General features: G+C 32.8%; 1 protein-coding gene across 9 annotated transcripts in view; it reads right to left on the bottom strand.

Moving 5' to 3' along the window:
• The window catches only part of LOC124357879 (cAMP-specific 3',5'-cyclic phosphodiesterase), an 809,095-nt gene that overhangs the window by 40,785 nt on the left and 749,437 nt on the right, over window positions 1–18,873 (bottom strand). For all 9 annotated transcript variants that reach the window (XM_046809970.1, XM_046809977.1, XM_046810019.1 and 6 more), the window contains one exon: window positions 2,271–2,383. In XM_046809970.1, the coding sequence (XP_046665926.1) occupies window positions 2,271–2,383 (113 nt within the window). The remainder of the gene's footprint in view (window positions 1–2,270; window positions 2,384–18,873) is intronic.

Here is an 18,873-nt window from a genome sequence, read left to right as displayed (position 1 = left end):
AAAGATTTTCACTTATTGAAGAAATGTATTATAATATTCAACTGATTTAAAATCCCAGCATACTTAACAATAATTGTTTAGAAGAGTTATAAAACTTGAATAAATAGCAAGGAACTCTATAAATGTAATATTACAATTAATTATAAGTGGTGAAAAATAAAATAAACAAAACAAAAACACAGGAAAAGCTCTCTCTTAAAATATTGAATTTATACAGATAAAACATTCTATGTTTAACTACATAATTTATATTTTAAACTTTGAAAACACGTAGAAACAATTATATTCTGTTAGTAAAAAGAATAATCTAAAAAAAACAAATAAATGAAGAATGTTTTAAACTTTGTATCAGATTAACCAATTATAAAAGTCTTATTAAAAAAACTGATTTGATTGTTACTTGAAATCAACAGAAAACTCTATATGTATAAACACTGAAAATATATAAAGCAATTTAAGAAGACCTTATGTAAAAAAGGCAATATTACTAAATTATTCACATTTAAGGGATTTCACATACACAATAATGGCGCCTGTATAACTTTCTCTACAATATGTGCAAAACAGCTCAGTATTCATATTGCGTTCTGTAAATGAAGGCGTGAGACATTTGTTACGTGTTGGCTACACAATTTTAGTATTCCGTAACAATATTAAAATTAACCAATACAACTCAACTCAAAATCTTACATATTTAGAAAGTGATACAGTAAACAAATCCCAATCAACCACCAACTACCACTGACCACCACCCACCAACCCACCAACTGATAGACTGAGGTGGGATATTTTATGGCATAATGAAATCAAATCGAAAAATTGATTAAGAACCGATCTAAGTTTTAATATTCAAACCTAATTAATACTATTCATAATTTATTATTTAAATACCAATGTAGATTGAATAAATTTACTAACTTATAGAGTAATGATTATATTCAGGCATGTCTCGGTAACTGACAAATGTTTGCTCCAACATTTAAATTTCAAGTTTATTTTCAATTGTATCTGTTCTTATTGTGACAGATTTGGTTATACCATTTTATATAATGTATAATAAGCATGTTTTGTAGAAAACGATGTTTCATGTGCTTTGGTTTCTAATACTGTTTAATATTTTAGTTTAGAAAATCTAATAAGTCGATTTTGTAAAAACGTTCTACGACAGTTTATACAGTACATAAACACAATGGTGTTTTAATATGTAAATCAAGATTTTGTATTGTGTTTACAAATTTTAACAAGGGTAACGTCTAGTGATTTTATAATTTCTGAGAATTATAATATTTTTAATACAAATAGTTTCATATTTGAGCCAAATGGTTGTTATATCGCTACAAATATAGTACAATACATTCAGAACTATAAATACTAGTAATGTTCAGCCTACAGTGATGTTATTCTTTTCATATACATTCACTGTGAATACATACTCCTATTTTTAATATAGTCTATGTAATACCTAATATGTAATTTAATTTCGTTTATTCAACTTCTTCTTTTGTTGACACAAATTTACAGGTTGAAAAAAGTCTTTCTGGTTGACCGTTAACGAAGCCTATCACTTAGGGAGCTGGCAAAATTTAAATTTTTGCTGCCTATTTGTCCAAACGAATTGAGTTATATAGGTACCTGAAATTTTGCTTGAAGCTTCATTTTTATATGGAAAACATCTAGTTTGACGTTGGCGTATGTCCCTCCGTGGGATTTGGCTGAGCGTTAGCGAAGCCTAACTGTTTGCAGGACATTTTGAGAACGAAATGAGTTGCAGACGAAATGTTGCATGGAACTTTAGCGAAGCCTATATGCGGCACGTGATTGACGTATTGTATAGTGAATTCCGAATTATATTTCTAAGTTATTTATTTTTAGCCCATTATTTTTAGGTGACGCTCTCTACACCGATTCTCTTGTTGGCCATTAGTCCCCAACCAGCAGACCTCTCGAAAAAATCAAAATTCCGAAACAGCCCTTAGACTTTTCGCTGAGTGAAAAAATAAAACAGTTACATCTCATATGGAGATTACACGTTCTTTAGAAACTTGACATAACTAAAAAAATCGAAACATATAAAGTAATAAAATGGTTTGTAGTTTATAAATTTAATTACAGGATCACATACTTGAAATGAGTAAAATATAATTTATAAAAAAAGGAACATCTGAGACTTATCATTGTTCTCGGGAAACCAATAATCCTTGGACCACTAAATTTTAGAATTTATAGATAAAACTAGAAACAACAGGTGTAATAGATAATAGTTAAAGTACCTTGAGGGAGGCCATGTCCGAGACAGAGCGGTGGGTCTGGATAGTTTCCAGCTGGTCTAGACACCAGTCCAACTCCTCCATCGTCTCGACCGACAGTTTCATGTAAGCGTCATCTGCAAACACACATGCATTCATTGCTTTGCTTACAAATCTGTTATACATTCTATCCTACATTTTATGCAGAGTAAACAGGAACCTTCTGAAAGTTTTTCACTTATTTTGTAATTTATCTGTCCAAGAAGAATATATCTTTTATAATTTGACAAATTGCTATGTAAAATATGTAAGTGATTCAAAATATCATTTTGTTAAACATACACAGTACAGTCCAATCTTGATAATCCGACATTTGCCAGTCCGACACGCTCGAAAAAGGCTATCGGCAGTCGGCGCTGGCCGCTCAGGCCACTGTAGTACTGTACAAGTGTACAGAATCTTGAAGAAAGAAGAAGCAAAAAACTGTTTTTGATTTTTGTATTTGATAGTGTAAAGATGGTATTTTAAGAGTTTTCACTTATGTATTATGTATGCACAGTTTGTTCATTATACTATACGTACAATACACACGTACAATTAGGTACGTACAATAAAAAAGTGTGTTCTTACAGTAGTCTATAGTGTTTGCTCATTTTCACGTTTCTCACTGATTATAGGTTATTTATCCATTGTGAAAATGGCACCCTTGGTAATCCGGACTCCTTGGTAATCCGACAGTGTGCTGGTCCCATAACTGTCGGATTATAAAGATTGAACTGTATTGTTTTTAGGAAAGTTTGCACTTTTGTATTTTTTCAGTTAAAATTTGGAATGAAGTATATCGGTGGCTAGCCGGTGGTAGAAAACCTGTGCGGCTTTATTCACTCACCGGATCGTTGTACATCCGTGCTGTCTTTGTCAGCAAGTGTATTTCCAGGCACTTGGTAGAACCACCAATTAATTTTTCAAATCATTGCACACTAAAAGTGTTCAGATGTTTAATTACGAAGTATAAATCTCTTCGATTACGGCTCGGCCACAACCACACAACAACACTGAGCTGAATAACCAGGGAACTGTTTTACTGTAAAATCAGCCTGAGGTTCATTTTCATTTCTACTAATTGAAATCGATTTATTGATTTAGCATATAGTACAAACAATATTGGAAACAGGATTTTCCGGACATTCACCAGTGTTCAGTGATACAAAAAATCAGTAACACTACGTTCGAGATTGCAATCTGATCTCTTCTTCAGGTATATAACTAACCTAAGACATAATTACAATCTAGGTTAAAACAAACAAATCATACTAGAGTGTTGTGACCCTCAAAAGTCAAGAATCACAACCACCATGTTGTGTTTCAACTTCACTAACTCTAAAACATGCACTTACTAAAAACAAAACGCAATACTAATTATCAAAACTGAAATACATAGTTCAGGTCAAAATAGGTCTGCATTCGCAGACCAACCACCTACGACTGATATATCTTCATACAATAAGTTTTAGATCAGTAATATAAACAAATTAATATATTACATACTACACTAAATGAGCAAGTGGCTAGTTAATAATGTCTTCTGCAGTAAACTGGGATTCCACTTATTACGTTCAATACTTCAGAGCCAAGTCGCAAGTTATTGGGAACCACCAGAAGACTAGCCGATCAGTCCTTTTGGGTGGCTGATCAGTTCACGAGACTGGCTGATAAGTTCATAAGACTAACAGATCAGTCCTTGGTCCAGATCAGTTCACGAGACTGGCTGACTAGTCCTCAAGACTGGCGGATCAGTTCATGGGAGTAGCTGATCACTCCTCGAGGTTGGCTGATCAGGGTACGAGATTAACTGATCAATTACGAGAGTGGTTGACCAGTACACAAGCCTAACTGTGAGCTCATGAGACTAGCTTAGCAGTACTTAAGGATGGCTTATCACTTCTTGAGACTGGTCTTTGTGGTTTAATGATCAGTCCTTAAGGATAGCTGATAAATCCTTGAGGTGGTGCAATTGGGTGTTGGTTGAAATATTTTAATATTGTTTAAAGAAAAGTTTGGTCAGCCCTTAAGATACATTTTTGAAGATAGGCAAAATGGAACTCCTTTACGATTAATTCACGTGGAGTGTAAGGACTTGAAGCAGAATTTCAGATCAACTCATAATCAGGCATAAGGAAATATGGTTGTAGATAACTTGTGTATCACTTTTTTATATCATATATATTAAATATGGCTGAAGGGAATCATGTATTTTTTATTGATTAAAAAAACAATTTCCTTAAGAAAACTTCTATTAAAAACCATACAAAATTATTTGATTATAATTAACGAAAACATACGATTTCTTTAAGTAGTAATTAATTAAAAACGATGTACTATCTAAAGCTATAACTCATCTATGTCTAGTAAACATTTCGCATTTTTATCTTCAGCATTTTTTATTTGGACCTGTTAAAAGTCCAAATTACTAAACAGACAAAACACACCACCACAAAATTAATTGTATTAACTATCATTATTACGTATGTCATAATTTGTTAATTCAACCTTCTTTCTTTCTCTTATTAGAAAGAAGGTTGATTTATTTAATAATCTACCTTTAATGAATTCTTAATTTACTTTATCACTCATATTTATGCATACTGAATAATCAATATCAAATTAAAATTTAATTGAATTTTATTCTTAACTTTGTCTCTTACAATGATAAATTAAGTTATTGTTAAGTTATCTTGTGTACTTCCTACTTTATGCCTGTAATTCCAATTGGTGATACAAACTTGTTCTTCTGTCTATCTTCAGAAAGGTTATCTTATAGGTCTCTGAATGTTAAATAAAAGAATTGACCCAACAAAAATTCAATTACATCACCTTAAAGTTTGGCTGACCCGTCCATAAGGGCGTGCATGTTTTACTACAATGCAGTGGGTGTGAATCTTGTGAAGCAGATATGGTTGAGAGTGTAAACGGTAGAGGAAAAGTTTTAAACAACAATCTCCCTTGCTATTTAAATAATACATACAAGTATAATTTTCCGATTTTATTCTATAGATAATAATATAGGTATTCTATAGTAATATATTTAGAACAGAAAGCGAGATCTACCCACGTACAACTACTCTCACATCCAACGTTTTCAACATTTTTTATGTTTATTTTTTTAAAATTTCACTTTAAAAGAATAGTTACAAAAAAGTAGAAACCGGCTTTTTCAAGATCGGCCATCGATTAGTAGGAAAGCCTTTGGATGAGGCCTGGAGCCTGAGTAATGTCCCCTTTCGAGTAAGATAAGCCATTAGCTCAGTAATCTGGGATAGTAAGTGAAAGTAGAATAGCGTTAATGATGCAATCAATCCTGGAAAGCAGTTGAAGGACTTTTTCTCTTAACCTTTTCACTTTACCAAGAGGTTGCCATCGGCTAATTGAAGTTAGCCAGGATTCCGCTAAATAACTTCACTGAAGTTTGACTACAGTATTTTAATATGCAGACTGTAAAATGAAGCAAACCATAAAGGAACTGATTCACTCTTGAAATTACCGCACTAAAGAGACCTCTACTGAGTCAAAACAAATATAAAAACTTACCAATTACTTCTGGTGGTGTGCCAAACGTATACTTATGATTCTTGTAAAATGTTACCACTGGGACTAAGTGATATATAAACTTTGTAAAATAATACACTCCAAAGTAATTTAATAAAATTATTCTTCAACACAGCCTGTGTTTGTGTTTTTATACACAAACGCACTTTCTTCTTGTCAAAAATAGTGTTTTCATTTTTTTTGGCTGAAAAATTGCGATCTTTCAGAAATTATGGTGACTCATTAAAGCCTGGCTTGATAATATACTTTCAAAAATGTAAACGCTCAATCACCTAGAAATCCTACCAAACTTTCATAATTATAAGCATAGTAGTGGTTTCTAAAAATGTTGAATTTTAAAACTTTTGTCATATACGGGCTCATAGCACAGATAAAATTGTTGTATGAAAGCTAAAGTTTACTGTTTCTGGTACCTTAAATCACTGGTTACCATCGTGAACTAGCTGAGCAGAAACTTTCCGCGAATTAATATTTTATACAATATTTTGAAATTTTTAACTGAATATTGAGATTATAACAACCACAAGAGACCATCATATTGAGATGATTGGTACAATTATGGCAAGTTTGGTTTCAATCAATCATAAATGTGTATTCACTTGAATTACATCGGTGTTATTGTATATTTATTTAAACGTGTTAGGACCAGCGTTTGGAAACCTTAAAGAATTATAAAAAACAACATTTTTAAATTATAAAGGAATGTCCACGCCCTTTGCCGTCTTTGCTTAAGGAAGCCTTATAACTCAGATAAAACTGTACAGAAATAATAAGTAAACATGACAGTTATTTGGAATTGCTATAAGTTTCTAGAAAAAGAATGAATTTTGGACTATGGTTGTGAAATAGTAGAAACAAACAGTTTGCAGAAAGGTAAACTTTCGCTATTATATGAGCAAATTTTTATTGGATGAGATTGGGTAAGAAAGAGTAACCAAAGCGGGTGTAAGTACTATTTCCATACTAAGATTAGTTAAAATTATTTAGAAGTTATAATAGTTATTGTGTTTGAAAGCTCGCGTTATATTAGATAAGCCTATAAATAGATACATTTTCCAACGAACGGTGACAATAGGTAGATTTCTATACCAATTAAATACCTTGTTTAAATGTGTAGGCTATAATTGGTATTACAGTTAAGAACGGATATAGAGCAATGTTTAGAAGTGATCATTTTGTAAGATATTAATCTTAAATCTTGTACATACTTTCTCTAGCTACAATCCGAAAGTAGTTTAAAAAATTTTAAAAAAATAGGCAAATATAAAGTGGACGGTAAAAGAGTAATAGAACAACTAAATTGAAATAAAGTAAGAACATGAACTGAAAAAAATACAAACTTGACACAATATTACAATTCTTTGCTATAGAGTGTTAATTTAATTACATTTATATGTTCGAATGGAAAAAATAATTGTTGTTTGTTGCTGATGTAAATTTTTCAAAGTTCGATTCATTGTAGGTTTTAAATTTGCAGTTCAGATAGAATAAATTTTATAGTGCAGAATATTCATTTGTGTTGCCAGAACATTTCCAGGTTTTCAAGGAATTCCAGAAATGTTAGACACTGAAGCGCAAGTGGCATATGGCAGACTTTTGTAATATTCACCCTCCCCTCCTCCACCCAAGTGGCTACTTTCCCTTTCAACTGCGGGACTCATCAACACCCTCGTTCCTGAAAAGAGCCGTTAATGATTAGCGAGTAGTGGAAACCTCTCGAGATTCCGCTCAAGGATGTCCTTTTCTAGGAAGCGTTATTCTACTTCTCAGTAAGTATATGTTCTACTAGTTTGTTTGTATAATTATTATGGAAACAAATATGGCGTCCGAATTTATTTTGTTGAAAACCAGAATGATGGATAGAACTCAGTGACATATATTTTGTTTGTTATTCTTCGTATTCAGTTATGATGATGGCGGTTATATCTACGATCCTTGGTCCATAACTAGAATTGGCTGGTGCCCTTAAATTAGGTGCTTTACTAATTCATGTTTCACTTCTATTCTAAACATAAAAAGAACTTGGATGCAATTTTACTTTTTTAATACCTTTGATCAATGGCAAAAGCCGTGATTTATAATTTCTGTCCTATTAATATAAATATAAATATATATATATATATATATATATATATATATATATATATATATTGACAGAAACAGGTTATTCTCTTCTTAATAAATAAACCACGGTATATTGGTTTGAAAACGTTTATAAATTTTCGTGTATCTAGGTACACTTCTTCAGATAAATATACATGTATAAATATTTACATAAACTGTGGCAAAAAATTAGGTAAGAACTCAAACAAGAAAAAGAAACATTATCATTATGTTTGTTTTTCTTGTTTGAGTTCTTACCTAATTTTTTCCCATACACATACACAATACACATATATATATGTATGTATGTAATGTATGTATAAACTTTGTAGAAAAGAGAGGGAATTAAAAAAACCAAATAAAATTATATCATATTTCAAAAGTACCTTTGGTTCGTCTCTTTTAAATTTCTGTAAACTCAGAGAGTAAGCAGAATCAAAAGGTATGTAATATGTAAGTCTTTTTGGGTACCTAAAATTAACAAAACCGCTAAGACTAGAATTATAAAAATTTGGTTATGCAGTCTTGCCCAGTGTTATCATTTTTGGAATAATATTGGCTCGAAAATTCTCCATAATTTTTAAAAGCAGCAAGAAAATCACGAAGGATCAGAATACATCTATAAAACATGTTGCATCTTTAAGCTTGGGTGGAGTTTATATATTTAAATAAAAATATAGTGGTAGTTGAATTATACGATATAATCGTATAGTCAAATAAGTTGAAATTAATTAACCACAGCAGATAAACCGAAAAGATCTTTAGAAATAATTACTTAATAAAGGCGCACGTTAGAATTTACAAGTTGTGACGTAAAAGTTGGGACGGAACTTGTCACGACAAGTTTAGGAAGCCCTGTCGGCATCCTCAGGAAAGTTGACAAGAATGGTCAGGTCCGTTGGCAGGTGTCTGAGATGATTAGGTTGGATTTATATCTGTGAAGGCTTAATTTGTCAGAGTATATATCAACGATTTATAAATTTCAACAATAATATGCTTCGGTATCAATCATAAAGCTTTAAATTTCCTTTTTATAATAATGTCCCTAGTGTTACAATGGCTCTAATCATCGATACCTCTCTGTTAGACAAGATTAGCAACAATGTCCAAACTATAATGGCTGCCTACAATAGTTATAATGGCTCTAATCATCGATAAATCTCTTAGACAAATTTAGCAACAATGTCCCTACTGTTATAATGGCTCTAATCATCGATAAATCTCTCAGACAAATTTAGCAACAATGACCCTATTTATAATGGCTCTAATCATCGATACCTCTCTTTTAGACAAATTTAGCAGCAGTGTTCTTACCGTTATAATGACTCTAATCATCGATAACTCTCTTTTAGACAAGAGTAGCAACAATGTCCCTACTGATATAATGGCTCTAATAATCGATAACTCTCTTTAAGATAAGAGTAGCAACAATGTCCCTACTATTATAATGGCTCTAATCATCGATAACTCTCTTTTAGACAAGATTTAGCAACAATGTCCCTACTGATATAATGGCTCTAATAATCGATAACTCTCTTTAAGATAAGAGTAGCAACAATGTCCCTACTGTTATAATGGCTCTAATCATCGATAAGTCTCTCAGACAAATTTAGCAACAATGTCCCTACTGATATAATGGCTCTAATAATCGATAACTCTCTTTAAGACAAGAGTAGCAACAATGTCCCTACTGTTATAATGGATCTAATCATCGATAAGTCTCTCAGACAAATTTAGCAACAATGTCCCTACTGATATAATGGCTCTAATAATCGATAACTCTCTTTAAGACAAGAGTAGCAACAATGTCCCTACTGATATAATGGCTCTAATAATCGATAACTCTCTTTAAGACAAGAGTAGCAACAATGTCCCTACTGTTATAATGGCTCTAATGATCGATAACTCTCTCAGACAAGATGAGCTACGATGCCCCTACTGTTATAATGGCTCTAATCATCGATACCTCTCTCAGGCGAGATTAGCAACAACAGATATATTTAGGACAAACGATTGGTTAGCGTAGGATCGCGGTTCACAAATACGTAGCTGGTCAACGACTGAAGGAAAGCCTCCCGAAATAGTAACAACAAAAGGTCTGCGAAATGTCAGTGAAATAAACTTCTGCGTAGTTGTGGCGTCCGCCTACTGCCTTTGTTCAACTTTTCTGTACTTGGTTGAATGACAAAGTTCGTTTTGAATTTTTCATCCGGCTTGATTAATGACATCTTCCACTCTCCGCTTTCAGGCCCGTTGTCGGTAAACTGAAAAACCGCAGCTGTATATTTAACAAGTTGTTTGTGACGCAGTCTCTAAAGTGGCGCTTTCCTAGCTCATTTAAAAATGCCGACATAATCTGTTTAGACGTATCTGCTCTTTGTAATGAAATGGAAATGTTAGATTGTGTCGTCAGGAATAAAGATCTATTTTCTTCCGGCGAATCTAGGTAATCATTATGATTTATATCTACGTAATATTGGGTGTGGTGTTATTCACGACTAGTTAAACAGAAATTGCATTAGTAGTATATATGTACAGGGTGACTTAGAAGTCAAGACATGGTTAAATATAGTTTTAATTGTTTAGACTGGAAAAATGTAACTCTGTACATAAGGGAAAATCCAATAACACTTCGTATGTTCGATTGTTTACCATCTTAGAGGTTCGATTTGTGTAGAATCGGGAGATCGGCAAGGTCAAAATGTGTATAATTTAAAATTAATTATGAATACATAGTAATCTTGTTTAGGAACTGACAGACCCTTCCTAAAATCGTGACATTGTCCGTCTGTATGCACGAGAACTCGGATTAGAAAGTCCCTAAAGACTTGAAACTCTATTAAAAAGTCATAAAACAAAAGTTACATGAGATAGGTTACTATCACGGGGTAAAAAAGTATCAGTCAGATCGGTAAAGACTTTAGTTACTATCCGCCACTTCGAACTCCATTGTTTCTTTGTTATTGAGATCTCTTATTAATGAATTGCACTCAACAACGTAATCACTGACTATCCAATCATTAATTGGTTACGTTTCACTCAGCCAATTATTAGTTGGTAATCCTTAGTGTTAATCCTTTACCTATTTTTAAGTACCGTGATGTTAGAAAAAAACGCCAATCGTGCACTTTTACAAGAAGAATATAGTTATATACACTTATGGTTGGAAAAGTTATAAACATATAAAAAATGGGTTAAAAACATAGCACAACAGATAGGTGGAAATAAATCGAAAATAGATAACTACAACTTACACGTTTTATCTAATTTGTATTATATAGTACTCAACATAGTAACTCAACTCTCAAGTTTACTATAGAAAACAACTATGTTTTTTTACATATACCTCTATTAAATTGATACATTAGCAAAGTTTGGGGTTATCACACTAAAAAAGTTGAATTATATGCCAGCTAATTTTTTAAGGTAACGAAAAATTCATTTTTTGGACCAACTCTAGTACATAATACAACTGTTCGTGCAGTATGATAAAAAAGAGCATTTCCATGTATGTTTTAAAATATGTTGTAAAAATCGTGTTATTTTTTAATGAAATCCCGAGAAACTACTTAGCATATTTAAGTTTTATAAGAACATATAAGCAGTCTTGAAGAAATCTTTAATATAACTAAGACGCTTTTGCACTGTTAGAAGGAAATTACAAGTACTTACTGTCAGTACTAAAAATAGTAGAGTTGTTTCTAATGAAAAAGTACGTAATACAATTCTGACATGGCAATACTGAGCATTGAGCGAACTAATTAATTGGATGAGACATGTTTGTGAAGTGCGATTGTTTGAGAACTAAGTTTCCTGTTTTGATTATTTCCAATAGTGAATAGATTGTTACCAATTTCAAATGTAGATAGTTCATTTTGGGTTATTTGGCTTACATTAAGAAACCGGCGTATTATATCTAGCAAATATATTTGTTTCATGTTCATTAAAACACCTTTGAAAACACAGTGAATGAACCGGTTTGGTGTAGTTTGGGAATTATCTCTCAAGTTGTACTCAATAACATATATTTTGGAGCTTAGCAGATAAGCTTATGTATAAGTTATATTTCCGTTATTGTAAAACCTTTCGTGAAAAAACGGCCGATAAGTGCTTAATGTCCTAAAACATAAATGTTGAAGCGCAAACCGTAATAGATTTGCGTTTCATTTTTATACAACAATTCTAATAATAAGAAAAAAGGATTGCCTGATATTTAGATAGGCTTACACTACGGGGTCGTTGTATTAAAGTAGATTCCGAACCATACACCAATAGGGTTGATTGACAGTACTGATCAGATCAACTAATTAGTGGTGCAAGTATTGGCTGGAAAAGCCGTGCAGTTTTATGGCCAAATAATTTCAATTTGGGCTTAAATATATAAAAAAACGAAAATATTAGTCCCGAGTGAGAACTAAGGGAAAACCGAAATGAAAAATAGGTCATTCAAAAACCATATTAGGTAACAAGAGGTGTTTATGTGTTTTTAAATGTACGTTATAAAAGTCGTGCTGTTGTTTATTTAGAAATTTAAAAATTCATTTAAAACATTTGCTTTTTATTACGCGTTTGAATACTTGATTTTTGTTGTTAAAACGATTATAATTGAATCCTAGATTTATAGAGCAAATTAGTACATGTCATAAACCATTTCACAACTATGCTATTTAATGGCATCATCACGAAATTACTCATTAAAAAAAACATAGGGCAATGATAACAGATGAATATTTATTCAAATTCAATAGATAATGATAATTTATTCACTAAAGAACACTGAATATTAATAATTAAGCATGATAAACACTTGTTCGTGCATTTTACATCGTTATATGCCACAGTCGGCTACAGTAACTTGTGACATAAACTGTTACAGTCGTAGTACGGTACTACAACTATATTATAGTTTCCAGTAGTAATGTTGTTTGCAGCAAGAAACTACAACAACATTTCCGTTGCTGATGTAACAAAAGAAAATGTTTCAAAACTTAGTTGGGAATGGCAGACAAGTTAGGAATTTGGAGAACAGATGTCGAAGAAGCTTGTAGTCTGTTAGTTAACTTTTTGTTGAGCAACATTTACTTGCTAAGTCTGAGTGAAATAAAAGCAGGATGGATGTACTCTCAAATGTACACTTTTGTCTGTTGGAGTGTTTCGATATCAATGCTAGGTCCAGTGATATGCAATACTCATTTGACAGCAGTATTCGCACGTCAGTTATAAGTGTTTAATAATAGTACCAGAACAGCAATTTTTATGTTCCTGTTTTTCTATTGTTTGCTGTAAAATATCGATAATAATAATAATAATAATAATAACAAATTCTTTATTGCATTTGTTACAATTTTACAATTGTGTTGCAAGCGTCATATTCTTCCTAGCCATTCATACACATTGAAGCTCACTCAAACATACATACATCTCTCAACAATCATGCAAACAATCACACTCTCAACACCAGAATATCGGGTAGGGGGGTTACTAATTGTCCCAGCGGTATTGAAAAAACTCCTCAATCGTGTAAAAGGCACTAGACACCAAAAGATGCTTTAAACGAGTCTTGAAAAGATTCAGGTTTTGATTTTTGATGCATTCAGAAAGGCAATTGATTACTTTGACACCAACTTGAGATGGCAGCCGTTCAAAGGCTGTACTTCTGTGTGGTTGAATTCTGTAGTTGTCCCTACCTCTAGTATCATATGATTGAACATCCCTGCCTTGAGTCAAAGTGCACCTTGACCTGCAGTACAGAGCGACCTCCAAGATATAGAGGGAGGGTAAAGTCAATAATCTAAGCTCCCTAAATGCTTCTCTACACGACTCTCTTGTTTTCAATTTCAAGATGGTTCTGACAGCTCTTTTCTGAAGTCTAAATACCCTTTCCAGCTTGTATTTAGAGCAGCTACCCCAAAGTCTGATTCCGTACTCGAAGTGAGTATGGACCAAGCCAAAATAGGCTGTTCTTAAGAGTTCAAGGGAGCAGAATTGTGCTAGGTTACGCAAAGCATAAATGCCTGAATTAACTCTAGAGCAAACGCTGTCAATGTGACCGTTCCAAGTCAACTCCTTGTCAAGATGTATTCCAAGGAACTTTGTGGAAGATGTTTCTTCAATGAGTTCATCATCCACCATCACAGTGATTTTGTTTTGTTCATTGCGCTGCTAAAAAACAAAATTTGATGAAATTTGACTTTGAATTGTTTGTTTGCAAGTTCATTTCATTGAAATGTTGAATGCAAAGATTTAGATCAAGAAATGATTTGAGTTCTAATTCAGCAGCTGATTTTGCCTTTACACAAATAGTCGTGTCATCAGCGTACTGAATCACTTTACCATGCTGGATAGATGATTTCAGTCCGTTGACATAGAGATTAAAAAGAACTGGGCCAAGAATTGATCCCTGGGGAACACCTTGGGTTACTTGTGTTTTGTCTGACAGGACATTCTCGATCTGTACACACTGGACCCTGTCACTGAGATAAGACATGACCCATTTGTGCGGCAAACCTCGAATGCCGCATTCCTCTAACTGGTGCAGCAGTGTCGCATGGTGCACGCAGTCAAAGGCTTTGGAGAGGTCAAGAAATATGCTGAGCACATGTTCTCTTCTCTCCAACCCATCGACAACGAGTTCAACAAGGTTTGTGACTGCATCGACTGTTGATCTGTTTTTTCTGAATCCATATTGTTCTGGATCGAGAATTTCAAATCTTGAGAGGAAAGTTTCCAGTCGTGCCAAAAATATTTTTTCAAAGACTTTACTGATGGCAGGCAACACAGAAATTGGACTATACTATCGATACTAGCGGCCATCTTGATGTTGGCCCTATCACAAATAAATACTTTACACCTTTATTTTTATTAGTCGTAAATAACGAGATATGTCCATTTTAAAGATTAATTACGCATACAACAGATTTCGACATATTTTTTCCTTATTCAGGAAAACATGTCTAAACATTTTCCTGTTACATAGTTGGAATATTAAATACATCTACAATTTGCAAGAGAAATTGAAAAGCGATGAATGCCTATTAATTATGTATTGAAAATAAAACTTTCCATATGATTATATATATATATATATATATATATATATATATATATATATATATATATATATATATATATATGACCAAAAATTAGGGTCGTGAAGTATTTGAAGTTTAAACCTGTTACTATGAGGACAAAACTCAAGATTTTTTACTACAACCAACTCTTAAGGTTATTTGGAAAGGAAGAGTGGGGAGTTTTAGTTCTGATAATGATATATATGGAACGTACAGTCATGAAAGCTACAATAAATGTAAAAGAGCTCTTCACAATATGGATCTTTTGATGTGGTAATGGAAGAAATTGTTGCATTTTGATGGTTCGTGGCCGCTGCACTCTTTGTGATCCCATTCCAAAATGTGACGTAGCCATAAAAACTAAGCTGAACATGTGCTGTCCCTAGTAACCGGATGGTTACCGTCTCGGTTTATCACCACAGAGACCCGGGTTCGAGTCTCAGTTTGGGCACAACATTTTCTCGACAACAAAGAAATAATCATCTTACTAATCTAAAGAAATTTGATGAACAGTCCTGGAATAGTGCTTCAGATCGTAAAAACGGCTGAGCACAAGGATTGTGTGCTAAAATATACTTCATAAAAAAAACTATGTATGCAACAATTTATTACAAAATACCTGTCAGTGTTACAACTTTTACGTTTCGTTACCCAACTATATTGTGACACCAACGAAGCTAAGTGCGTATTTAAGGTGATCGTTAAAAAAGAATGACTGTACGGGGATTGTATTGTTAAAGATTCAACTGTTCCTTCTTTACATTCTGTCACTGTGTTTGTCAATGCCGTAACAGCTATTAGAAATGTCCTTGAAACTAGACACGTAATACACAAATACCACATCAAGGGTTTGTTGTTTGTTCTTGTGCTGTTCCTCTTGATTCAAGGAAGAACTCTATTGATTTATGGATCAACAGTTTAAAATTAAAGGTAAAAATAAAATACGTTTTTTTGTATTAGTATTACGATGATGACGATAAGAAAGTCGCAGAATAAACAAATTTGTATCGAAACAGAGTAGAATCGTATGACAATGACAGTGAATTACATGAAGGTGAGATGGAGTTACTTTGTTGGAGTGGTCGTTAAACCTCGCGTGTTGTTCTATCGGGTCCTTGAATAATCCATTGTATCGCTCTATTATTAGACAAGATACACCACTCTGTAATGAGTGGTTTAATTGTAAACAGCTCAAACAGAAATGGCAATCTAAGATTTAACATGGGGTCGGAACCAGGTTTCTTATCTCGGCTACATGCAGGCGTCACTACTTTAACTTTACATCACTAAAAGGCAAAAGAAACAAGAATGTTGTTTAAGCATGTTCCTGATTATCTTTTCTTGCATGTTGCTAGTTATATATTGTTACTTTTGCATTTGTCAAATTTTTTATCACTAAGTTGTTATTTAGTTCTTTATCGTACACCACACATTTATTACTGTTGCTAGTTTTTATATTTAACTATTTATTATTGTCTTTATTTTTTACCTTTTTGTTGATTATTTGTTAACTTACTTATATTTATTACTAATTCGCTGTTTTTTGATTATTTATTTTAACACTGTTTGTTATTTAATTATATATATATATATATATATATATATATATATATATATATATATATATATATATATATATATAATATACATTATGCTATTAATCATTTATACTCTTTTTAACTTATTACGTGTACTACTGGTGTAATTCCGTTGGAAGAATAAATAAATGAAGAATCACTAACACTAAGTTTGAGATCTGAAATCCTGGGTTAAAATAAATCACACTACCATTGGGACAGGCATACGTCAGGAATCTCTAAAATCATTTATCAAACAATAAAAATTTCTAATAAACCAATGCGAGGTCACAGTATGATTTTAAAGTTCATCCAGAATGAACTAATAATAAAAAGCTCAATCTTGTTTATGATTTGCCGCCATCTTGTTTCTGCCATGCGATCGCGATTTACTATTGGCCTCTTGACAGTTTTCTGTGGTTGGTTAGTACAGATCTATTGTAATATATATTCTGGTTTAGTTCCAATAATTAGTGCTTTATTTTTATAAGTGATAGCGTGTAAGGAGTTGACCCGGAACATGTTTGTTGTATATAGTTATGCGTGTCACAAGCTCTGGTATGATTTGTTTATTTTATCCTAGATTGTAGTTGTGTGTCAAGTTAATCATCCACCTGAGGAAGATATCAGGTTGCAGATCTCGAAACGTAGTGGTGCTGATTTTTTTTACCGCCGAACAATGGCAAATGTCCGGAAAAAATCCTCTATCCAACACAATTCTTCAATCGCCAAAACAGATTTTAAACAAATAACACAATACCTTATAAACAGGTATAGAAACTTACATTTCATTCTACAACGACGAAATATCTCATCTTTCCATTACTGAAACTAGTATTTGATTTCGTTTTAGTTGGATGTAAAATTATCCAAACAAGGGAACCCATCAAACTGATGAGATCCTTCGCAGAACTGAGGAGGACAGGTAACTCCAAAAGACTTTTATCTTTTGTATGTATTCTGCAGTTACTATGGCATTAATAATATGCGTTCCTCGTGAAAGTGAGCGTCGATCGTTGCCCAGGTCGTATGTAATCTGCACAAGTGGGCTTTACTACTTTTTATCTTAGTTGCACCCTCTCCAAGATGGCTACTTTCCTTTCAGTTCAGCTCACGTCCCCTACACTCTGATAAAGCACAGTTAATGATCCCAAGAGTGGGAAAATCCTCTGGAAAACTGCCCTCTAACCCCTTTCACTCTTACGTACTTCTTCCTCTGTCACGGAGGGAATATAATACATATATGGAATCAAAAGTTTATATAAAGAAAACACACACACAAACACACACACACACATCCCAAAATATTTAAGATATTAAAGCAAGGAGATTAACTGTTAAGAAATTTGTTCGGGAACGCCATAACACTGTATAAAGAAGCCAAATACTGTATAAATTGTTATCTTTACAGTGTCTTTGGAGAAAATATTTTAATAATACATATCCTTATCCATTTAAATGGTGTGGCTGTTTATAAATGTTGAATGGAAATGTCTTAATACATTTAGTTCTTACTTTTGCCTATTTTAATAAATTTAGGTTACCAATTGCAAAGCCAACGGTATCCAGTTAAAAAGAAGCGAATGAAAAACAACTAAAATAACGTAAATTTAGTGTAGATGATGTCGTATTCTGATGGTCTATGCAAAATATTTAATTATCCATAAACTAAATATCTGCTTAAATATTAAATGTAGTAGAAAAGCTTCAACTAAAAATAGTTATTAAAAAAAAACACATAAGTTAAACTTTTTGGATGTCAAACATGCATGTACCCCCCCCCCCTACAACATCTTGGGGTTAATTGTGTACTATTGTTTTGTCTTGGTTTCTTTGAAATTTACATCAAAGTGGTTTTGTTTTGTTGTACGTGATGTGTTTGATTAAATTTCAAGTAATATTTGGTATGTTATAAGACGTTATGCATTGCTCTCCAAGCACCAACTTCTTTCACTCTGATAAATAAACAAATGAAAGAGCTTAGTTTTATTTTGATCACTTTTAACAGTGAGTTACTTAAACATCAAAGCAGATGTTCACAATTTGCGACCCGAGCAGCCGTCTCCAACTTTTACTTTAATTAAATGCCGCATTTGGGAAACTTGGAGATTAACTCTTATTTGGTTTGAAAGTAGCTCTGTCTTTTAAAAAAATGTTTATTTCGCCTTCAAAGGGCTTCCTTGATTTGTCTGATGGAATTTTCCACTTGAGTTTTTATTTCCCGACGTAGAGTGTTATAGGTTTTATGAATATGAATGTTAATGGTCAGCG

Source organism: Homalodisca vitripennis, chromosome 1, assembly GCF_021130785.1.
Source record: "Homalodisca vitripennis isolate AUS2020 chromosome 1, UT_GWSS_2.1, whole genome shotgun sequence".
NCBI classification, from domain to species: Eukaryota; Metazoa; Arthropoda; class Insecta; order Hemiptera; family Cicadellidae; genus Homalodisca; species Homalodisca vitripennis.
Note: the sequence above shows the minus strand (reverse complement) of the source record. Positions and strands in the feature narration are given on the sequence as shown.